The sequence below is a fragment of the Aulostomus chinensis genome, chromosome 4 (genome assembly GCF_037954235.1).
Source record: "Aulostomus chinensis isolate RoL2024-O1b breed Wild chromosome 4, RoL_Achi_v1.0, whole genome shotgun sequence".
Taxonomy (NCBI): domain Eukaryota; kingdom Metazoa; phylum Chordata; class Actinopteri; order Syngnathiformes; family Aulostomidae; genus Aulostomus; species Aulostomus chinensis.
Window position 1 is genome coordinate 5,756,882 of NC_141323.1, and position 25,037 is coordinate 5,781,918.

The 25,037-nt window shown below is 47.3% G+C and overlaps 1 protein-coding gene across 1 annotated transcript in view; it reads right to left on the minus strand.

Annotated features, from left to right (window-relative positions):
• Positions 1-5,296: 5,296 nt before the first annotated feature.
• large1 (LARGE xylosyl- and glucuronyltransferase 1) overlaps positions 5,297-25,037 on the minus strand; it is an 84,667-nt gene continuing 64,926 nt past the window's right edge. The window contains exons 8-16 of the mRNA XM_086201247.1: positions 22,860-22,964; positions 20,774-20,886; positions 17,579-17,704; positions 16,883-17,038; positions 16,080-16,243; positions 11,433-11,711; positions 11,205-11,351; positions 10,155-10,350; positions 5,297-8,441 (exon numbers count right to left, since the gene is read on the minus strand). Coding sequence (XP_086057373.1) covers positions 8,244-8,441; positions 10,155-10,350; positions 11,205-11,351; positions 11,433-11,711; positions 16,080-16,243; positions 16,883-17,038; positions 17,579-17,704; positions 20,774-20,886; positions 22,860-22,964 — 1,484 coding nt within the window. The 3' untranslated portion in view covers positions 5,297-8,243. The remainder of the gene's footprint in view (positions 8,442-10,154; positions 10,351-11,204; positions 11,352-11,432; positions 11,712-16,079; positions 16,244-16,882; positions 17,039-17,578; positions 17,705-20,773; positions 20,887-22,859; positions 22,965-25,037) is intronic.

The following is a 25,037-nucleotide window of genomic DNA, read 5'->3' on the forward strand; positions in this document are numbered from 1 at the left end:
AGCTCCATCGTAAAAACACGGGATTCACCACAACGTCTGTGTGAGAGCGGCGGGCCACTGGGTCACCACGGAACTGTGGTGAAACTTCATCTCAAAATTCTCAGTTTGGAGCAGCGCTCGGCTCCTGGCGTCGCCGTGGAGCTTCTTAATATTCTCATAAATACAAGACTGAGTTGAGAACAAGCAGGTGATTCTTCTATGAAAAACCAGGAAAACGCTTCCATTTGGCTTACATCTCTCACACACACACACACACACACACACACACACACAGCTTTAGGGTCAAATACCTCTGTAGTTAGGAGCGTAAAAGTGACGTCATGGCCTGCTGAGGAGGGAGGAGCCACTGGTTTTGTGCAGCTCTGTGGGGAGGAGAAACATTTCCAGTGGACGCTGAAGCCTCTTTGTTGTGTAGCAGGTGACGGGAGGGCTGGCGTGACGTCACTGCCACACCTCCGTCAGTCACATCTCTTCATCTCCTCTGCAGCAAGTTGTCTGTCGTTTTTTCCAAACCTGGAATCAAAATTTGAACGAAGCCACCAAAGCGCCACCGGGCGCAGGAAGGAGGAACCACCGGTGAACTGTGCGCGTGCTGCTGCAGGCTCCGTGACGTCTGCGGCTGAGGAGATGACGTCAGTGCCCTGAGAGACAGCAGCCAGCAGCACACCGGGCCTGGGACCTCACCGCTGCTCAACTCTGGTCCCCAGTCCTCCTCGTCTCAACATCTGGAACTCAAGTATCAAAACCTCTTTACTACAAGAATTTGAGTCCAACAAGGTTTTTCTACACACATTTTCTCAAAAACCAAAAACCTTCGTGTTTCACAGAGTAAATGTTTTCTCTAACAAGAAGAGCAACTTTTGGATTTCAGAGCTCTAGTACGTCATGTTCCTGCTGTACTCAGAGGAAATACTGCATGTAAATACTGCTACAGATACTGCTGTTTCTCCTCTAACGTGGAAGTCAAAGTACGCGGGAGGCGCATCCAAAAATCAGCCTGATGACCAAAATGAGTTTTCACTGCATGAGGAAGTCACCAGCACGGAAGACTTCAGGAATTCTTCCTGCAAACTGACTCCATCCATCATCATCTTCCGCTTATTCCTACACATTAAGGGTCGCGGGGGGTGGAGCCTATCCCAGCGTCAACGAGCGAGAGGCGGGGTTCACCCTGGACAGGTCGCCAGTCCATCGCAGGGCCAACATAGAGAGACGAACAACCATTCACACTCACATTCACACCTACGGTCAATTTAGAGAATCAATCAGCCTCGTCCCCAAATTGATGTCTTTGGACTGTGGAGGAAGCTGGAGTACCAGAGAGAACCCACGCAGGAACAGGGAGAACATGGAGACTCCACACAGAAAGACCCCGTGCTGCAGCCGGGGCTGGAACCCGGAACCTTCTTGCTGTGAGGCCACAGTGCTGACCACTGCACCACCGTGCAGCCCGCAAACTGACTCATTAACAGCAGTTAAGGTAATAGAATGATGATGAATGGATACTTCAAAAAACCCCTCAGAGATCCATGAATGGAGTACAGTGAGTACTGCAGTCAGCCTACTGGTTTGTAGGTTACAACTCAACAGAAAGACCACTAGGTGTCAGTGTGGAACTTCCGTTCACTCAGAGTCCAACAAGGGAACTGGGATCCAGCCTGGCGGCTCGTGGTTCTGACAGAACATGAAGAGCAGCTTTGTGTCTGGATCTTTGTGACGGGCCGAACACAGGAGGGTCACGATGCTGAAGGGTCACAGGTGTGAAAAAACACCAACGTTCTGCTCAGGTTAAAGTACTTGGATGGAGTTTTCTATAAGTAGACATGAAGTGACTGCTGTAGGAGTCCCACTGAGTTCAATATTTTAAGTTCTCACGTTCCTGCTGCGCCGCTGTTGCTTCCAGACCACAGCGGCGTCTCAGCACTGAGGTGGCGTGTCTCACCCGTTCAGGGTCACTTCTCCTCGGAACGGCGACATCTATCAGAACTGTATTTGCTTCTTTCGGTATGATCTGAATATAAACGTGGCGTTCCCCGTAACGCTCCACTTTCTCGTCACAGGCGTCAAACTGAACAAACACCCTCAACAACCTCTCCTCTTCAGCATCAAAGGCCACGGTTGTTCACTTCAAGGCAAACTTCCTCCAGGACTCTGAATGTATCAGCTAAAATTCATGCATTAAATTTTAAATTGAATTAATGAGTGTCTCCGCTAAAGATTTTAATAGCCTCTCTGATAAGAGAAATTGTGTCGTGGGACATTCATTAAAGGGAATTTAAGGGACAGCTCTGCAGGGAAGAGTTGGTCTTCAGGGAGCTGATAAACTGGGTCCTCTGCTGTCCCCACACTCACTTCATTAAGGGAGGACCGGCCCGCTGTCCCTGGATCCTGAAACGTCCTGGCAGCAGGCACGCTGCAGGAGCCGCAGGAGCAATGATAGGCTAATTTGACGAGGTCTTACAGCCCATTTCATTTATTTTATATTGCTAGAAACGTGTGTTTTGGTGCAGACTGTAAGAAATGTAGGCAACATCACCGGTGCTGCACTCCCCTGGCAACTGACAGACCTCACCTGTCCTCAGGCGTCCCCCAGGGCTCAGTGCTCGGTCCTCTACTCTTTGTCTACCTGCTCCCTCATGTCGGTCCCTCGTCATGGTCTCAGTTTGCTCCACCATATCTGCCACCCACTCTGACAAACTGCAAGACTGAAATGAAATCATAGATGCTGTTTCCTCAAACCGACGAATCAGGCTTTAGTCGTCATCGTCACTCCCAAATCCCTCACAACTCCCACCTCACCATGGACAACTCACCACACGCCTGAACCTCCTTTCAGCATCGCATGAATCCAATCACAAGAGCGGCCTCTCCCCTCCTGAAAAACGCCGCTCAGCCCGTCACTCTCCTCCGCGCTGTCCTCACATCCAGACTCGACTGCCAGCAGCATTCTTCACAGCACTTCATCCCAAGTCCAGAACTCTGCCTCTCGCCTCTCACCCCCTCCTGAGAACACATCACCCCTGCAGCTCCACCGGCTCCAGTTCAAAGCCCTCCATAACCAGACCCCCTCCTACCTCACTGACCTGCTCCACCGCCACACTCCTTACAGCTTCCCAACCTCCGGTGCCTGGCAAGAACTTTCTGCACCAACTTTTCCCTGATCCAAACCCACCTCCTCAGAACCGCTTTTAAAATGAGGATATTTTGTGTTTTGAAAGTGTTTCTTGAACTGCTGCAGATAGCGTTCCCTCACAGGGGTCTAAATCCAGCCAGGGAACCTGATGCAAATATCATGACAGGTTCCTCCAGTCAGGACTTACAGGCTTTGAGCTGTTAGATTTAACCTGTCAATCATTTAGTCAAATTGATCCTGATCTCTGTGGCTGGACGGTGCAGTACTGCATTCTGTTACCACAGGAAGGAGAATTTACTTCAAGTCCAGCCTCCATTCTTACACTCCCTACTGAACCTTTCCACTTATTTCCTGCTAAGTTACCTGAGGTTCCTCTCTGACAGCTCTTAAAGCAAACTAAGCTCTCTGACGTGCGGTCTGGTCTGGTCTGCTCTGGTCTGGTCTGGTCTGGTCTGGTCTGGGCTGCTATGGTCTGGTCTGGTCTGGTCTGCTATGGTCTGGTCTGGTCCGGTCTGGGCTGGTCTGGTCTGGTCTGGTCTGGTCTGCTCTGCTCTGGTCTGCTCTGGTCTGGTCTGGTCTGCTATGGTCTGGTCTGGTCTGGTCTGGTCTGGTCTGCTCTGCTCTGGTCTGCTCTGGTTTGGTCTGGTCTGCTCTGGTCTGGTCACCACCTGGATCCCTGGCTGGAACTGATTCCATTTCATCCAACCATGAGACTCTGGTGTTCCTGTTCACTGCAGCACTGCTGGAGGGGGCGAGGTGCTGACGGACATCTTACTACAGTTAGACAGTGAAAGGTGCCAGTGCTGATCTGGGGTCTGTGCTAAAGCAGAATTAGGGAGTGAAACGTTCCAGTGACTCACTCGACTTATCAAAGCACCGACTGAGCACTCAGGTGTCACGGTGGTCTGGAGGAACCTGTAGGGGGTCTGAACACTGGGACCCACAACAGTTACCTGCGACTGTGCGTCTCTCCTCATGTGCACCTGCATGGATCCAGACTCTCTTAGGAGGGACTTCGTTTCATCTACCAGTTGGAGGGGCCAGTGAGATGACCACAACCTCGTCTCTTCCTCCAGGCGGTCCTGGCGCTGATCCAGCTGCTAGACTCTTTTTTTCCCTTTGGGCTGCGGAGGTCACAGGTCATCAGGGTTTGGGGTTTCCTTGTGTGGCTGGATGTTAACTGCCTGCATGGGCAGTGAAACTCTGCAGATATGGAAATGATCTAGAAGCTCAGGGGTCAGGGGTCATCAGAAACTCCTGATGACCCCTGACCCCTGGGACAAACACAGCACCATGGAGCAGAAACCAGGGTCAGAATATGATGCGGCAGGGTGGAGAGGAGTGACCCTCCCTCAAGGGGGAGAGCGGACCCCGTCCCCCTGGACCACCCTGACCTTTGGCAGTGAGGCCTCTACTGCAGTGTTTTGGTTGGAGACACAATGTGGTACCAACCCTAACGGGTACTGCTGCTCGTTAGCGTCCAACAAATGGAGAGCAGAGCCCTTCAGCGACTCAAGGAGTCTCTTTGAGGCTTCGCTGGTTCTGTTGCTAGAAACCAAGGCTGCAGACGTTCTCTTTAATTGCTGCTCATGCCTGTGTGTTTAGAACCTCTCTTCAATTCTGTGCCCCCCCCCCCCGGCTGAAGGGTGAAGTCAGGCTGTTTTTTTTTCTCTTTTCTTTCTCTTGCCTGTGTTACAACATGGAAAATCATAAATGGTTGTCACTTTGAGAGAGGTTCATGTGTCCCCTAATTACGCCTCCTTGGTGGTGGGGGGGCCTGGAACCTGATAAAACTCCCCAGCACCAAAACTATTGTGCTACTACTTTTGCAGCTTGTGTGGTGGTTCCTCTGAAAAAGTAACTGCCTTTGATATGCAGGAGTTCCCCTTTAACTTGAAAAAGTGGTATGTTCTGCACCTATAAACACACATGGTGTGCTGTTCTGGGGTGTGTATTTGCTCTGTGTGTGTGTGTGTGTGTGTGTGTGTGTGTGTGTGTGTGTGTGTGTGTGTGTGTGTGTGTGTGTTTTAAACACTGAGAGCCTCCATGAATCCTCCTTCACTGAGGGTTTATGAGGCTAAACTGATATTCATGTGGGAGGAAATGATGAAAAAGCGTCACGTCTGAGGGTTTGACTCTTTGCTTTTATTCAGGTAGCAGCATCAGTCATCACTGTCCTACTTTTACACACTGCAGCTCATCGCCAGCCCTGCAAAAGCCAAAAGCCCTATCACCACACACACACTTACTCGTACACACACACACACACACACACACACACACACACACACACACACACACACACACAATCAGATACAGTTGATTCCCTCACGACAGAACAAAACTCTTTTAGACAGAGTGAATGGGAGGGGCCAGGCTGGGGGTGGTGGGGGTGTGTATGTGTGTGTGTGCGTGTGTGTGTGTGTGTGGGGGGGGGGTAGTGGCCTCTAGTTTCACGCTAGTAAATCAAATCTGCAGTTTCAGAATAACCACTGGTGTCATTAAGCTAACAGAAACACGTCCCACCTCCTCTCCTGCACGCGACCCCCAGGTCTCCGTCACTTCACGTACAGGACAGAAGATAAAAAATCAAATACGTTCTGATCAATCACGCTTGCAAGTCCATTTATTTGCCTTTTTCCTCTTTGAAAAAGCGTGAAAGTCACTTCCACACGGTCTGTTGCCTCGGATAAAAACAGATAAAATCGCACTGGAAGTTGCCGTGGAGTCATGAAAGAGGCAGCCTGCAACTAAAACTTCCTCAAGAGGTCACAGAGTCCCTGATCAGCTGATCGGCTGAGGGCGGGGCAAGAGCGAGACCCTGAAACCTTCCACCTGATCTATCCAGGTGGGTAAGTGTCTCTGGTTGGCAGCTAACGGTAGAAACGCTTGTTGTAAATAAACATTCAGGAGCTGAATTTCTTGAGCCCAGTTTAGCCAGTTTACCCAGTCCAGCGTGCCCAGTCCAGTTCTTCTCAGTTCAGTTCAACAAGCTTCCGTTTGCCGGAGGACAACATTTTATGAAACACATGATGAAATTTGGATCTGATCTCAGTAGCTAACAGCAGATCATCCATCATTGGCACCAATGCCAAACCAGTTCAGACCAGTCACCTTACTGGGTCTGGGTGTGGCAGATGGGAGGCGTGACTCAGACCAAACGTGACTACTGCTGATGTCATGACAGCAATGCCAGAATTTGACTGCAGGATCAATTCGGTTTTCCCTTTGAGTGACGTCGACAAGCCAGTGTGACCAGTTGAAGACCAGACAAGAGAGTGCTGGGAAAACTAACTGGGACTACTGGTGCCGACCTGCGTACCACTGACTCAAATTTACAGCTGCAGGTGCTCGCCAACCACAACGGCTCCAGTTGACCTCTGAAGGAAGTGGGACATTTCAGCTGGAGCGGAGACAAACTGACGACCCTGACATCACAATTCAAAATGGCGGCCGCGTCCGTGACCAATCAACCATGCTTTTTGTTGTTGTTGTTGTTTTAAAAAAAAGTTTATGTCCAATTTCCTCACGTGACATCAGTTGCTCACAGACTGCCGCCACATCTGGTCTTTGCCTGAACTGTAAACGTCATCAAAGTCAAAGAAGATGGAGGTGTGGGGGGGGGGGGGGCACCGAGAGCACGGAAACGCTGAAGCTGCTCTTTCTTTGTTGCTTCAGCTCTCATTCACTCCCAAACGTCACCGTGCCAACAGACACCTGAGCGCTGCTCACCATGAGACGCACTTCTGCTGCCTCACCCCGTGTTTGAGGAGCCCAACCGAAAATGAGCTGATCAATAAATACCAGCTGAAGGGTACACATACTACAAGTCGCTGTCTCTGTATTACTAAGGTTACTACCTGCAGTCTCTGGAGAAGTACCGCACTGCTACGACGGCTATAATAGGGGAGTACATGCACATCCAGCCTGATTGGGAAAGTACACGCACTTGCAGTATTGACAGTTCAGTGTCGTCAAACTAGAGGCCACAGCGAGAGAGAGAGAGAGAGAGAGAGAGAGAGAGAGAGAGAGAGAGAGAGAGAGAGAGAGAGATTCTCTTATGACTGTCACAGCACGATAACGTTCCATCAGCACTGATAAATAACACTGATACTGAGAGGAACGGATTGGTGCTTCACCTTGTGCGTGAGAGTGTGTGTGTGTGTGTGTGTGTGTGTGTGTGTGTGTCAGGGGGCTCACAGTAGTGTGTTTTTGCAGACTACACACTGCACCAGCTGTTGTAGTCGTAGTAAAACATGGGGAACAATAGCTAGCAGCACTCTGCCCTGAATATGGAGGGATGGATGACCTCCAGACATCCTTACACCGAACTTCTCTTGTCATATGAGGAAGAGGAGGAGGAGGAGGAGGAGGAGGAGGAGGAGGAGGACTTACTCTGATCTGTATCAGCCATGAAACAAATTAATGCAGCTAGTTTGGCTGCTCGCCTCAGTATCTGATGGTGTGTCACTCGCCACAGTGACATTGTCTAAACAGGTGGGGGGTGTTGTTTACCTCTCTGTTGCCACCTGGTAAGGATTTGCATTTGTGTCGGGGGTGTGCTGTCAATCAAACTGGCTGCTAGTTGTTTCTTCACAGCACCTGAGAGGTGTTCCTCGTCTTTGCGGCGTGCAAACAGAACTTTAGGCTCAAAACACTTCACATCTCTCTTTTAGCTTTTTGCAAACAGCATCCTGGAGGCGCACACACACACACACACACACACACACACACACACACACACACACACACACACACACACACACACACCTGCACGTACATTCTCACACATGCGTACATATATAAAGTTACACTTAGCCAACAACTCTTCCTTGAAAACATGGCGAGGCCTGCAGAGGCCAATGTCCTGGGCCTCACACTCGTCTCTTTCATAGCTTTTTACATGCTGGCAGAACTTCTCACCTGGATACAGTACAGTCACAAAGACCCCAGCAGTTTCACACTGGTGGTCACATGTTCGGAGGGACTCCAGGATCAAAGTATCCCGATATTGACAATCTGTTTCCTTTGCCGCTGCCCCCGCCCCACCCCCGGGCCGTGGAGTGTGCCAGTAGTTCACAGCTGGGGGTGTAAGGGTCTGCAGCAGAGGCTAGCTGTTGTTTTCAGCCGTCATGTATTTGAGGGCAGCGAAGCCGTATCGCCTGGACATGTTCTGCTGGAACTCCTCCTTCAGGGTCTTGAGGCAGACCCGGTACTGCTTATTGGAGCGGAACTTGGTGATGTCGAAGCTGGGGGCGTGAGGCATGTGGATCATGTAGGCGTTGGGTAGAACCACAAACTCGTACTCCTGTGAAGAGAGGAGGACTCCGATCAGTACGGCTGCTTTTATTAGTACAAGACGTCAAACGTTGTAGCTTGCAGTACAACATGAAGTAGCACACTGCTGCTGAGGTCAAATTAAATGGATTCATAAAACCAAAAACCGCCCTTCAATGCATCCTGGAGTTTGAATTACGAAGCTAACGTTAGCCACTCTTAGCATGCATCGCTGTCTGTGACAAGTAATCACTTTCATGTTAATTTCAACAAAATAAGAGCATGAGTATGACGAGGCGTTCACAAAATGGAGGCATGCCATTCACGGCCTAATTTAGGATTTGATTCCCAAAGACCAGAGGAAGATGGATGTTTCATGGCTGCTCTGAAGTAAAACGTTTTCAGATTCATAAAGCAAAGAGAAAGAGGAAGGACCATTCTTACACCACTAAAACCAACTGGGCGTCTCATGAACCTTTGATTTCTGTCTTTTACCTGTGTGTGTATATACATGTATATATCTTGTGTTTTTACACACACACGCACACACACATATATACATACACACATATAAACATACGTATACATATATACATAAATGTACATATATACATATATTTGCATACATGCATATATACATAAATATATACATACATATGATATATATACACACATGTACATTTCTAGGATCAATTAAGTATTTCTGCTTGTGAAAGCAATCTAAACATACATGTACACACATATATGCACACAAATATACATATATGTATATACATACATATATGCAAATATATATATATATACATACATGTATATGTATACATACATATACACACATAAATATACATACATCCGTATATACACATATGTTGATATACATACATATATACATATATGTATATAAATACAAATATTTATATAAACATATATACATATACATATATATGTATATATACATATGCACACATAAATATACATTTACATAAACACACATATGTACATATGTTTATATAAATACACATACATACAGTATATATGAATACATATACATATATTTATAAAAATACATATATATATACATACATACACAACATATGTATACATACATATATAAATATAAACATACATATACATATATACACACACACCAATATATACATACATACATACATTAATATATATATACACACACACACATATACATATACACACATATGTACCTATATACATATATATATACATACACACATATATATACATATACACACACACATATATACACATATACACACACACACACATATATACATATATACTGTATATACATATATACACATATGTACCTATATACATACACACATATATATACATATACACACACACATATACACACACACACACACACACACACACACACACACACACACACACACACACACACACACACACACACATATACACATATATACACAGTATATATAAAGACTTAAAGTTCCAGGCTGGATGACAAACGGGATGTGGGGTCTTTCTCCTATCAAGGGTTCATTTACAAAATGTCATTCGCCCCAAATCGGACCTTTGCAAACGTTGTAAAGCCTTGACGATGAGGACTAATCAGGACTAAACTGCTGCAGCGCGTCTACGGGAACATACACGAAACACAACGCCGGCATTTCAGAATCAAGCTTAAGAGCTGCAGACGTGGTCCGGGAGCCCCTGAGGAGAACAGGCAGTGCGCCGTTACCTGAGCATCCAGCTCCATGATGTGAGCCACCTTGTTCCAGCCGAAGCCCACAAAGCGGCGGTCGTACTCAGGGCTGTCCCTCCTCACCATGACGTAGGGCTCGAAGTCGGCCTCCCACTGGACCCTGTAGGGCGTGGTGGCGGTCCGCCATTTGGCAAAATTTGTTGGTGCATGGCCTTTAGTCCACACATGGTACCTGGAGTCAGAGGACAGAAGAGAGGGGGTGAGTGTGTCAGCAATGAAGAGCAGTTTATCGTTGCGGAGGGAACCTTTCAGAGGCTGTGAAAGCTATAACTTTTATTTTGGGAATCTGAGAACCTCCCCTGCTGACACAAAGAGGAGAAAAGCAGCGATTTGTTCTGCTGCTGAGGGATTTACTGAGTGACAAATGGAGAAACTCTCCTGTCCTCACGCTCCTGAACCTGTGTGGGAGGAGCTTATCGTGCCGCTGATGGCAACAATAAAACGACAACTACAGCTGGTTTTAATGTGCTCATTTCAAAAATGTCTTGAGTAAATTCTTGGTACATTTCCACTCATCATGAGAATCGTGACACACGTGATGTTTATCAAAGTGACAACTGTTGGTTATCTGAGGACCTCCTGGAAGTCCTGGTCGACACTCAGGGGGACGGTTTTGGACTTTGATCCCCTTTGATTAACGGTGATTAGACGTGAACAAACTGTGGAGGAGGAGTTCACCAGATTACTGAGGTCATCTCACACACGTCTACCAGTTGAGTCGCCGCCCACTGGCCAAAAGACAGAATGTGAGTACATCTGGATCGATTTATCTTTTGTGAAGGTTTATTATTGTTGCATTTCAAATGAATGGATTGATTTGTAATCTCATATCAGAGATTTGCATTGATTTTCCACCTTTATTTGTATCCTGGACAGTTTGCTAAACACCTGAATATGTTTTAGTTGCTAGACAGAAACAGCTGACAATAGAAAGAAAACAGTGTTCCAACGGGACTCAGGTAGGCTGTGTAATCTCTAGCGGTTGTTGAAAGGAAACCTGGAGACTCTAGAACGCTGGTGGTTCACCTGAAGGTGAAGAGAGTTCCCATGTCCAGCTGAGACAGCAGTTCAGCTTTAGATTTCGGGTAGGACAGGCGATAGCGCAGAGTTTCAAAGGCTGGAACCACCAGAGCTTTCTTGGTGTTGGCCATGTCGAGCTGCACCACGGACTTCCTGCAGCCACACACAGAAGCTGGTGTCACCACAGAAACACTCCTGGAACAACATCTGAGGAAACTGTGGGCTGCGTCTCACCTGAGGTACTCGTAGAGGCCGTACATGGGCAAGAAATCGATGTCTGACAGGAACATGTAGGGCGTGTTCACCTGTCGCATCGCTACGTTTCTCAGAAGGTTGACTGGGTAGAACTGTCCCTCTTTGTAGACGATGTGGTACCCGACGTTCCCGCGGCTCATCAGCACCTCCGAGCCTTGAGCGTAGCGCAGGAACTGCTGAGCCTCTGCGTCTGACAGGTACAGGGCCAAGCTGATGGGGCCTTCCCAGTGCTTGCAGATGGCCTCCAGCATCTGGAGCCTGCAGACCAGAGCACACAGGAATGGTGGCGTAGTAAATCTTCATCCCCCACGTATGCAGTTGTGTCTGTCATAGCGGCTCCCACTTCCTCTGCATGCCGCCTGCTTCACCAGCAATAATTTATTTGGTATTTGAGGGAGGGATTGTTTTATTTTAAGAGTGTCTGACATTGTTTTGGATCTAGAATCCCAATATTTCCCTCCACAGAGCCACAATGGGCCTAATTAAAACAAGACAAGTCTGAAGCCAGCACGCAGCCCCTAAAGGCAGCATCCCTGTTCCACACTATACTGTACTGCTGTGCTTGCAGTGTTCACTACATGGGTTCTACGTTCTGATGGCGATTCAGGGCTCAGGGTCAGACTGCCCCCCTTGGTACGTTTAGTTTAGGCAGAGCTGAGCACAGCCACTGTTCTCCAGCACGGGCCAGAACTCATGACCCCCCCCCCCCCCCCCCCCCCATGGGACGTCACAAGAACAGAAGTCAGGTGAACACGCACAACCACACCTGACAGTGCAGGTGCTGAGTCAGCTGCAGCTACGATGTCACGAGATCAGGCAGCGTGAGTGAAAAAGACCAAAGAAGAAGAGCAGAGTTTCTGCAGAAGGGGGCAGTACTGTCAGATGAACCACACACACATACGCACGCACGCACGCACACACACATACACGCACGCACACACACACACACACACACACACACACACACACACATACGCGCACGCACACACACGCACACGCACACACACAGCTAAGACATTAGGATGTGAAAGATTAGTTTAGTGAACGTCACGTGCTGGTAGATTCCTTCTGCTGCCTTTTTCTTAACGTACGTGAAGCAAATATTGTGGAATGAACCCGCAAAACGAAGCACTCGTTTGACAAGTCAGGAGTCAAGAACCCTGAGGAACACTGATGTTCTCAACTGCAACGACTCGAAGCCATGATCATAAAAACTTGATGGTTATTTGCACTGGTATGACACGGAGCGCTGTCCAGGGTTTTAAAAGATGCTGGGTGGAAAAGCATCGGTGTTTGCAGTGACCACATGACACGCGGCTGATAGCAGCAGCACGGCGTGGAGCCCTCGGTCCAATCAGCCCCTCTGTCTCTGCACTCAACCACAGTGACAACATGAAGAGCCTGGAAATTGAGGACAAAGGCACGGAGGAACTCAAAGGAAAGGAACTTCTATAGTTTCTCCTGGAAGCTGTTGGGGTGTGTGTGTGTGTGTTTGTGTGTGTGTGTGTGTGTGTGTGTGTGTGTGAGGGTGTTTGAAGGCAGAACTGTTTGAGACATGAAGCACGTTTCTCTCCCTGATTCAAAGAGCTGCAACACTTTCTCTCTATGTTGTCTGTGCTCTTTATTATTAATACTTGACTTTTTACGTTTGTTTTGAAACCATATTTGCTAATCCTGCACATCACGCCGCTGAACCCAAGTGTGTTACAACAACTATTGCAATACGATGACATCATATCTACATGGCTGTTGCTGCAGCCTCTCCACCACTCAGGCCACGACTGGCTCGCCACTTCCTTCTCCATCGACATGATCAGAGAACGCCAGCAGTGACATCGGCCAATAAAAAAGAAAGCGTGGGATGATTTTGACAGCATCGCCGCGTCTCACACCAACCAGCACAACCTCAGCTGTCACCATCGCTTTAACTCATAAATGAACTACTCACAAAAACCACGTACACCTGCCAGCTGGTAGCTTGATAGGAGAGAGGGGTCCGGCTGAACCGGGCCAGCGGAGTGAAAATGCCAGTTCGTTCATGGTGCTTTTATATCAGCGTGTGCAGTTGATTAACGCACAGAAACGGAGCCTCGCTGCAAATGTTCTTGTACGCCAGCTGGTACGTGGATGATCTCACCACATACAGCTGGCGTGATGCACAGGAAGCAGCTGATGAGCCCAGCATCATAGCGGACCACCTACAAATGAATAAATAAGTAATGTGGCCTCTAAATTCACGTTTTCATGACCTGTGATGAGGCTAAACTGCCATCATTACGGGTGTTTAGCATCCTTTGCGCACGAGCTTGTATCTCATCAGTGACGAACCAATCACCTGGAGGAGTTCAGGCTTTCAGTTCCCCAGCAGCAGCACCTTTAAATATCACCAGCCGACCAAAAGCATTACAAATGTCAACCATGAAGTTTGTGTCGAGGACCGACCGCACGTCCTCACGGTCGTTTCACTCTTGATACATCAAAATGTTATCGTGGAAAAGGGCACGTCAGGTTTTTGGGCGTAAGCGTCCTTTCGACACGAGGCCACTGATGTATTGCTGTCGGACTATTTATGAGACGTAACTGGCGAGTTGGAGGAAAAAAACAGTTTCCAGCTTCTCTGTCTAAAAATATTTCAGCTAGACTCTTTTTCCCCGGGAGAGGTTCCTCTCTACTCCAGCTTTCTCTGTCCTGTCAGGTTTATAAATATACGTTTTAGATTTGCTGGTTTAATGTCCCACTACCTGCCTGCACGCAGGGACAAGTTCACCCACTGACAGCTGCCTCTCGCTCAATCAATCGATCAGTCAATCGATCGATCAACATTCATCCACAGAACCTTTTACAGCAACCAGTAGGGAGAATAAAACAGAATAAAACGACAAACATTCAAACGTTACATGCAGTGAAAGCAGGAAAGTTACAGAAGAACGAAGAAGGGAAGTGTCACAGCACTGCCACGTATTAGAAGCCATCTTAATAGAAGGATGTGGGTTAGTGAGGTTAGTTTGAAGTTAAATAGTTGAGGAACTAACAACTGAGTGTGTGTGTGTGTGTGTGTGTGTGCGTGTGTGTGTGTGTGTGTGTGTGTGTGTGTGCGTTGTGCATCCTCTTGTCTGGTAATTGAATCCCTTAAACGGAAGGAAATTCACTGCACCAGTGACCCTATGACCTGGTTTATGATGGTCAGCGGTCAGTCAGATAAATCACCAGAGCACAGTGTGTGTGGAGATCAACACACCGATGGCTGCGCACGCATGCACACACACACACACACACACACACACACACACACACACACACACACACACGTTAGTTAAAGAACGTCAGTGTGAATGTGACAGTTGGGTCGGTCGATACGCAGCGGTGACACTGACGCTGGGCCAAGGACAGAGTTCTTCATGAGGAAAATAATTCAAAATGTACAACACACAGGGCATAAACCTGAAGTCACTGTATGAGAGCGAGAAAATCAGCATAAATGCATCCATCAAATCCACTTTGTGCTTGAAAAGCCTCGCAAAATATTCAAGATGAGTGACATTTACTGTGGGGGAAGGAGTCATGTGATCAGAAGCGCCGAGTCTTGAGTTTGTGTCCACTGAACTCACGTCAGTTCATCAAGAAGCAGCAGCGTTTCAGACTCTCCCTCAAGGTTCTGTGCACACCTGCTGCGAGGTCCATCGTGAGCGGTCCGATCAAGTGCCCGTCTCTGCTGAGGGCGCCACACGTGGCTTTAACACGCAGCTCCTGCGATCGCGTCTTACCTCCCTGCTCTGCATGCAAATAAAGACCTGCATTACTTCTGTTTGCAGCGCTTGGATCGCAGCAGTTTCTATTTACTCCTAATGGCGAGTGTGGGCGTGTCGCTCAGGACGCAGCAACGAAACAGGGTTATTTATGGCAGTGGATCGTGTCCATCAACAGCCACTCAGTCAGTCACTGACATTTTCTATGCTGAAGGAATTAATGTCTTCTTTTGTGTTATGAGAGGGAGAAAGAGAGGGGGGAGGGGAGAGGGGGCGAATTTTCTTGTGCTTATTAGTTAGAAATTGAAAGCAAACAACAACAACAACAGTTCTATCTCTGGATGAGGCTGTCACATGATCAGACGTGTAACAATACCCCCCCGGTTGCGTTCAGCATCTCCACTAAATCACAGGACATCAGCTAGGAGGCGCTCCATTCAGGACACACGTGTACACACGAGCCTAAGAGTGTGGCCACGAGGCCCAGACCACCTGTGGATGTGGTCTCAGTAACTGGATCTCGGGATGCATTCAGGACTCAGGATCTTAATCGGGATCTTAGTTCCAGGTGTGTTCAGGGCCACAGAGCTCCTCCAACCTCGAGGAGCTCCTAGTGAGGTCCCTGGTGGCTTCCCTGATGACCACTTAGAACACGTCACTATGGAAGCTGGGCAGTCTGAATCTACAGTGGGGGGTCATGTATTTCCCATCTGAAACAGAAGAGATTGATTCCCTCTTTCCTTTGTGAAAATTACACGTTTCACTTGGCTACGATTTGTAGACAGAATCCTTTCACATCTTAACAAATGTGGCTGATTAGACTAGAAAGTGGCCTTTTGTTGCCAAGATATTATTTGCTCCGTTAAGCGCGGATCAGTACCTGTCCATGGAGAGCTGGGCGACTAAGGTGACGTCAGTCTTGTCAGAGCTGGGCTCGTACTCGTAGTGGAGGAAGTAGAGGTGAGTTCTGTGGACGGTGAAGCGCTCTCGACGGAACTCGTAGCACGGATCGTCTTCGTCCAGCTCAGACAAAGTCTTCTGGAGCTGCAGGCAGAGAGGAGAAGTGAGAGAGAGATAGGACTGTGGCTGTCCAGAGGTCTGTGGATCTGCACCATCGTCCAAAAAGAGCTAAAAGGGAAATTCTAGTTTTTAACAACCCTATTTTACAAACTTTTTTCTTATAAGCAGGAAATGAAAATTAAGACAGACTATACTGTAGTCCAGTGGGGCAACTGGCTAACGTCAAATGACAAATTTAAAGGTTTCTTTCACCCTAACAAAGCAAAGACAAAAAAAAGGTTATTTCCATCATTTACTTCGACAAAAAACAAACAGCAGAGTACGGTCCAAGCTGAAAACCATAAAACAAAGGTCTCCTTTAAACAGACTGTTGAGATTTCTCTTTATTTTTTACGGTGTCGTCAGTTCAAATGAAGCAGGTGAGCTACTGGGGAGGTCACTTTCCATCCCAAGTTCAAATGTCCATTAGAATGAGGTGCCACGCTGCAGGGAAGCAGGGGACACGTCGAGATAAAGACAGAGAACCCTTCAGCAGACAGTTCACAGCTCCAGTGTACAATGTTTGTCTGTCCACACACACGCGCACACACACACACACGCACGCACGCACACACACACACACACACACACGCATGCACGCACGCACCGGTTTGTCACACCTACATTCTCACTGTTGTGGTCGGCCTCGCTGGGACAGCCGAACAGCTCTCGCCGCAGCAGGTTACCGTCGTACTCCAGAAAGGTTAGGTAGAGATTACGGAAAAACTCCACGTGCTTGTTCTTCACCCGGAGCTTCTTGGGAGAGTTCCAGTGGATGACCTGGTCAAGGAACCCGCAGCAGAGAGGTTGAGATTTACACCGCTTTTCTCTAAACATCATTTATGTGTAGCACTGCATCACACCGAAGAAGTTGTGTCTGTGCTGGTGTTAAGGCCACTGCGACCCCAGAGGACTTTTTTTTTCTTTTTTGAGCGAGAAAAGGAAAACAAAACTGCTGACATCACAATGTTGTCATGAGCTTTTTCTCAGCCTGGGCTTAGACTCGCAGCACCATCAGCATTTTCCACACTTTCAAGATTTGTATGATCCCTACTTGCTGCAAAAAAACAGATGCGTAACAGGTTGCAACAGGCTGATAGTAACAGGCTCTGACAGTTTTACAGATCTCCTGAAGCCTGCAGAGGACAGGCTGCATTTTCATAAGACTCTTAGTCTGCCAAGAGCACACAATGTGTGTCACTGAGAGTGTGCAGCTACCTTGGATGGAGCTGCTGCTGCGAGACTCCTGATGAATGTAGGTCAGCTCTGGGGTGTCAGAGGTGACTGGGTGCGTGCGTGGTGGTGACGGCGGGGTCTCACCTTGAGGTCTGACACGTCTTTGTAGCACTTCTCAGAGCGGGTGTGGTCAGACAGCTGGACGTTCCAGAAACAGGGCAGCTGGTGAACCAGGAACGGGTTTTGTTTGATCACAGCATTGAAGATATCCTGGAGACCGAGACACACACACACACACACACACACACACACACACACACACACACACACTGAGCACACAGTCCCAGTCCCAGTGACCCTGCTGCCCACCTATTTCTTGTCCACAAAAACATTCTTTGTGTCCAAAACAACAAATAGAACATAGGTGTTGCAGGATGTTACACTCTGATTTAGTTTATTCCTCTAGTGCCCTTATTCCTTCTATGCTTGAGAACAAGCGGGCCTGTAGTATTGCTCTGTTTCACGAAGTGTACACAGACAGCCGTGGTGACATCGTTAGGCTAATCGGGTGATTGTGATCCTTCACTTTCCAGTCAAACAGTCAAAATTCTGTTAAAACTATTTGATCTCACATATTTATCATATCTAGCTACACAAAAAACAAGCGTCTGTTCCACTGACATTCAGACAGATGTATTTAGTCCACCCTGTATTTTTAACTCAATGGTATATTCCTACCAGGGCTAAAAATAGTCTGCGCTACACAGTTGCAGCCTCAGTCAGACAGACAATGTAGACGGATGACACGACCCATAAAACCTTTGAAATGACAAATGTCACCTTCCATCGACGCCGGGAGTCGACGGGCAAACCTGGAGACTCGTGACCGAACCCCCCTACGCAGAAGACAGGTTTCAGAGTTGTTGTTGGTCTCGTGTGACAGAGCTCAAGCCTACATGATGGTGCTGGAGCATCTACTGGTTACTGCTGCCACACGGAGACGTATGATTTTACTGGAATCAGTCATTCTAAACATACTGGTCAATTCTATCAGCCCAGTTTTGCTCGAGTCTCTTCATCAATTGTTGTCTCTTGTTTATGATGAGGTCGCCAACATGGAAGTCTGACTTCATCGGCTTTTTGAAATGCTTTGGACATAAAATTCACAAAGTTGACGTGTGTTCAGTCTGTCAAAAACTGCAAATATTGTATAAACCTGTATTTGTACAGAAAATATCAACACTTATCAGACGAGTCAGCTTTCAAATGTCTGCTATGGTTGCTGGTCACAACCACAAAGCAAAAATCCTTCTCATTTTTCAGAAATGTTGATCATTTATAGACAGCCAGCTTGTTTTACTGACTCCTACTGCACAGCTGCTGTGTCAGCATCACTTCATTTAACATTGTGCTTTAGGTTCTTCCGGATCTATGGCGTAGATGATGCACACTGAGATATGCAAAACTATGTCATTATTTTAAGGAAGTAATTCATGTCAGACGAACAGATTCTAACTGAATGTTCGCCACCTCGGGCGTCAGCTGAGGCTTGCTTACAGCGAAGATCTCCAGAAGATCCAGCTGATGGCCACGTGTGTCATGACATCCTCGCTTACAATTCTCCAATTCTCCAATTCTCCAATTTCATTTAGCAGACGCTTTTGTCCAAAGCGACGTACAACACAAGCAAGAATTTAGACCTAATTAAGGAAAAGTCCATCGGAGGCGCAAAAGTGCTTTCAGCTCGAGTTCTATCTGCGAAAGGTGGGGGTTACCCTGAAGAGACTTTTAACTTTGAGATCTTTGCAGGTCTGCCTGGCAACAGTGGCAGACACCTGCGTCCTAATGGGACACATAAAAGCTCTACAGCCTGGTAATGAATGGTGTGATAAAGGCTGACAGTCCATTTGAGGATCTTGTTCAACAGAAGGCAGATGGACTAATGGAATGATTTCCAAAGCCCTGTTCATTTTCCAAACTGCATACCTTGCGGGACTTTACATAATGAAAGTTTAATTAAAATCTCATAAAAACATCTCTCATCTAGATGAGCCCTGAATAGCTGGGAGATGATGGAGATATGGAGAGATCCTTCACCAGGTCCCCGCGAACGCCCTCGCCATGTTAGCACACAGCACAGCAGGCCGCACCGGTTTTTGACATCCGGCCTGCTCGTATGAGACCGAGGGTCTTCTGAAGGTAAAGCGTGTCTGAACCGCGGACGGCACGCAGCTCTGTCACTCACGCGAGTGTCCAGCGGCTGACTTCGCTTCTGGTGTTTGGGGCCTCTGTGAATGTAGAGGCTGTAACTCTGCATCGACCTTCTCCTCCAGTTCATAAACGCACCTCAGTTTGGGCCCTAAGAGGAGATGTGGGACCCACAAACCTCAGACTTCAGCTGAGAGGATGTTTGCTCGGAGACTGAGACGATGTTGATGGGGACATTTTGCAGGAGCATCTTCTGGGCTAATGAGCTCAAGTCTTTGTTTTATGAGAATTATTTGCCGTTTATTTTTAGAACAGCTCACTTTGACAGGACATTAGCAGTAAATCGTTTCTTTGGTATCAGTAACAAGGGTCTATATATCGAGTATACTGTCAGGCTACGGAGCAAAATCCCTTGTGAAGTATAATTTGAAGAGAAGATCTTCATGTGCACAGTTACATGAAGTTCAGCAACATTCCAGCAGAGCAACAACTCTTTACTGTGTGACGCCGTGAATGGAATTCAGGTTTTGTTTTACGTTCCTGTTTACAATGACTAGAAGGACGTGTTACTGAGTCAAACGTCCTCCTTTATTATCATTTTTTTGGAGATGGACGAGTATGAAAAACTTGCATGTTTTAGGAAGGAAACTTTTTTGGGTAGCAGATTCATTTGTGAAGCTTGGATAAGGAGACGGAATATTTTGGTTTAAATGTCAAGAGGAAAAGTCCCGTGATTCTGCAAAGGATTGAATGAATAAGCATGGTGTGTCTGCCCGTGAAGGTTGGGCACTTCACGCGAGAGACACGCAAATGAAACACATCGATCAATCAATTCCAAGCCGATGGTCATGATGGTGGCCAGTAGGGACCGCCGTGAACAACTGCTGCGCTCCAAGCCCCTGAGACAGGGAAGCTTCCTGCTGCTGTTATAAACACGCGCGGCTGCAACTGGTAACGTTCTTCCTGTGATGGACAGCGAACTCTACTTCTGCCTCACTACTGATTAACGCCGCTGCAACAGAAAACAAAAGGTTTATTTTCCCTAACTTTCCTTACACTGCTGGCTGAGCACCAGGATGTACACTGAAGCTCAATCCTGCTTTCACTGCTGTGACAGTGTGTTTCTGGTACCTGGTCGGCCAGAGAGGTAGACAGCATGCTCATTAACTCCCTCTCTGCAGTCAGCCTCCACATCTGCTCCCATCTCAGCTTCCGTAGCCGATCCAGGAGAAGCAAAATCACCCCTGGAAAATAGACGCGCGCACGCACGCACACGCACACGCACACGCACACGCACACACACACACACACACACACACACACACACACACACGGACGAAGGTGATAAAGTCCCATCATGAGGCTCTAAATCACAGCCTTGTGGCTTCTGAGATAAAGCCACAGAGTTTAAGCTTTGCAACAAACTGGCACTGAATGTAGAAACGGTGTTAAAATTCTCCTGCTAACATGAAAAAAAGCTAATATGCCGTTTGCGTTTGTCAAACGAGGGAACGCTTAAAAAAACAATGATATTGCTAATAAAAGAAATGCTCTCGCCTGCAACAAATGAAATTAAGCAGCTGAATTTGGGAGGGAGCGACGTGGTGAATCATTATTTAGGATCAGAACAAACAAACCATCCTTCATATCCTGCTGTGCTCCATCTGTTGGCCCATCACCGCCACAAAGCCGACCAACTGCAGCTCAACTGGAGGCTTTGTGTCAAATTGATGTTTTTTAGAAAAGCAACACGTCTTTTCCTATTTCCGTTCACTTCCTTTAAGAGCAGGAGAAGCTTTACCACTCAGCCCGCTTCAGGTGGTTTAACAAGCCCCAGAAACGGATCAACCACTGCAGCCCAGGAACACAACACACCTATTAATCAACGGCTAATGGCCCTGATGCTTGGTGTCGGCGCTCTGTCGTTATCTCGCCATTTGTCTGTGCTTATTTCCTGTATCTGTTTATGTTTGTGCTATTCATAAATTACTGATGCTTATTTGTAGAGCTACTTTCACAGATAGAAAATCAACACAATACCAACAAACAGCACCGGGTGACAAGTTAAAAATCAGAGCAGCAACAAATAAAAGCAGTGACACACAAAAGAGCTACAACACAAACACAAGAGAATAAATAAGACAACAAATAAAGTGGCACAGTCAAGCAAACAATGCTTGTCTGAATAAAAATGACTTCAGCTGCTTTTTGAAAGTGGAACAGGGGAGATGGTTCCAGAACTTGGGAGCAACAGCTTGAGAAGCAGCGTGAGTCTCCATGAGTTTGGAAGTGTGTTAGGGGGACTCTGTGTGTGTGTGTGTGTGTGTGTGTGTGTGTGTGGGGGGGGGTGTCTGCTCAGAGCACCGAGGACGACGACGAGGAAGTATAAAGGAGGACAGCACCTTTCTACCTGGGCGGTGCCCAATGTCCTTTACAATGTTGACTCATTCTCCACACACACACACACACACACACACACACACACACACACACACACACACACACACACACACACACACACACACACACACACACTCTGGTTTGTGTAGCTATCCTTATTAGGACATTCCATTGACTTCCATTCATGTGAATATCCTAACCAAGCCCTAATCTCAACCTCAAGCTGACTGCAGGTTCCACCTTCACTCTACCTTGGACCAGGTGTTCATGAATGAAGTTCTGCTGCATCAGGACCAGTCTTTGGTCCCCATGAGGACTAGGGGTCCTGAGAAGGTAGTGTTTTTACCAGAAAAGGTCTCCAAAAGATAACAAAAACAAACACACACACACATTGTCCCCTTAACACACTTCCAAACTCATGGAGACTCACACTCACTCCAAATTCCTACACAATCCATTTCTGATGTTGAACAAAAATGGCGGCGGCAGCAGATGAACCACCGTGGTGCAGTACGTCTGCCTCCATCATATACCCATGGTAGAACATGTTCTAATTGAACACTGACGTCAACGTGTCGCCGCTGGGAATATCTGACAGTTTTCTTTTACTCCAACAAAGTTACTCTGGAAAACTTCCGTAATTCCTGGACTGAAGTGGCTTGACAGGAACAAGAAGAATCCTGTCAATGAAAGAAGCCTGATTGTGTGGGTGCGCCATGTTTGCTGGTTCCTTGACCTGCGCCCGCATCACTTTGATGTTAACAGACATTTATATTCACGTACTTTCATGAATACATATGAGCTGTGCTGCACTCACCGGTGTTGAAGCCTCGACCCAGAGCGGGCCACGGACGATGGTTCTTCCACAGGTTCCCCAGGTACCAGTCACTCTGGTTCTCCACCAGACCCAGAACCTGCTGGCCTGAAGGAAACACAAAACCACGACACAAAATCAGCCGTCCGTCACTTTAGAAAGAAGAAAATCCTGCTGCGTGAAAACAGCGAGGCGCCACAACACGGTCGGTGCGGCGGTCCTGACTGGGCAGGAAGAGCAGGACCAGAAATGTTACATGTTGAATAAAGGGATGAGGAAATATCGGAAGTTTTTTTCCTACAGGAAGTGTGTCATCCAGGATTTGCTCAAGGACTATGAGCGGTGTTACTTAGTGAAAACGTCATCACTCCTGCTGATGGGTTTTGGTTGACATTAATCTTTACACCGGTGGAAGGAAAAATGAATTAGAATTATTAGTTCGACAACAAATATGAAAAATAAAAAGTCAATTAGAACAGGACAAAATTGAAGCAAAAAATGAGTGATTAAGTGTACTTATGATAAGGGAGGAACTTGTTAACAGACCTTTCTTTTTACTTGATGAAATCTTGATTCCATCTACAGATGTAAAACTCATTATAAAGTTAATACAAGGATAATTTGATGCAGTTGATTATATCCTGATATAAAGAACTACTTGACTAATGATCTCCAGATATCTGGCTGTTCTTCTGATTGTGTGCAGACAGGAGGAACGAGGTTGGAAGGGATCAGTGGCAGGGGAAACATAATCCCTTCATAAGCGAGCTTTTATGTCTGAGTCAACGGCAAACAGGGGGAGAACTCTGAAGTGCCGCCTTAGAAATGGCACACGGGCGTCACCACAAAAAGGTGCAAATTGAAATAAATTCTCAGCTCATTTGAATTCAAAGTTTTTGAGCCTTAAGGGGGAAAAAAGTATTTAGAGGACAGGAGAGAGTTGAACGAGGAGGAGAGATCGGGCTGATAAAGGGACCGGAGCAGGAGGGCAGTGCTGGGGCTTTAGGGTGAAAGATAAGGGGTGGATGTAAAGGTGGAGCAGAGGCATTAGGGAGGAGATAGAAGCCTGGAGAGAAGGCATGCATGTAGTGGGGGCAGCTTTAATGAAGGCTGCAAGGAAGATTAATGGGAGCTCTAGGAGCAGGCAGCAGAGAGCAGGTCGTCCCTTTAGAAAGGCTACAGAACAAAGAACAGACATCCACCATCCAGGTGACGGCTGAGAGGAGGAATGACAACACCCAACATGGCTCCTGCTACCGGGACCAGCTCATCCAGACCAGACAGCCTGGCGCCGCCCGCTCGCCGTGGGGGGGCATCAGATCCTTTCATGATTGATTCCAACTCAACTGCAAACACCCAGGTTCATTACAGTTCATTAAATCATCCATCAATAACCTTTTTAAAAAAAAATCAACATTTAAATGAAAGATCAAAAATTCATTTTCAGGTGTAAACATTTATTTGATATGTATTTATTAGTTTTTGTGTTTCCTGTTCTTGCTCTCACATGGTTACTCCTTCTTTGAGGTTTAAAACTATAAAAACCAAACAATAACAATGAGCCTGGTGGGCCTGCAGGCCCCCAACACACACACACACACACACACACACACACACACACACACACACACACACACACACACACATCCTCCTCCTCCGCCCAACTAGAGCTCCAAAGTGGGCCTGGAGCAGCACCTCTGGCCCCTGGATAACCACAACCTCCATCCATCTGCAGCAACCTCCGTAGCTTCTTGCTCACTTGTTTTTGGAACGAACAGTATTTCATCACTCAGTGCACAATACCGCCCTCTACTGCACGACAGCGACAACACCGATTGATGATTGGTAGATCACTGGCAGGGAAAGAGTGCACCCAGAGAGGAAGTGGCGGCCTGTTCAGCTGTGCGTCTTTACTTCGTGCTCAGATTAGACACGGATGCGCTTGAGCCGTGCGTCGTAGACCGTGACAGCTGAAACAGGGCCAGGTGAGAGAGGCTGGCGTGAACGGGCAGCACCAGCACCAGAACCCGTCCCTGTCCTTTGTCCTTCAGCACAAAGTGATCAGCTAAAAAGCATTTCAGTCACATAATAAGACAGAAATTACAGCTCATATACTCAGAGAGCTGCAATACACTTAAGTGGTACTATTTCAAGGACAGGTAGTCAGGCTGTCACACGACC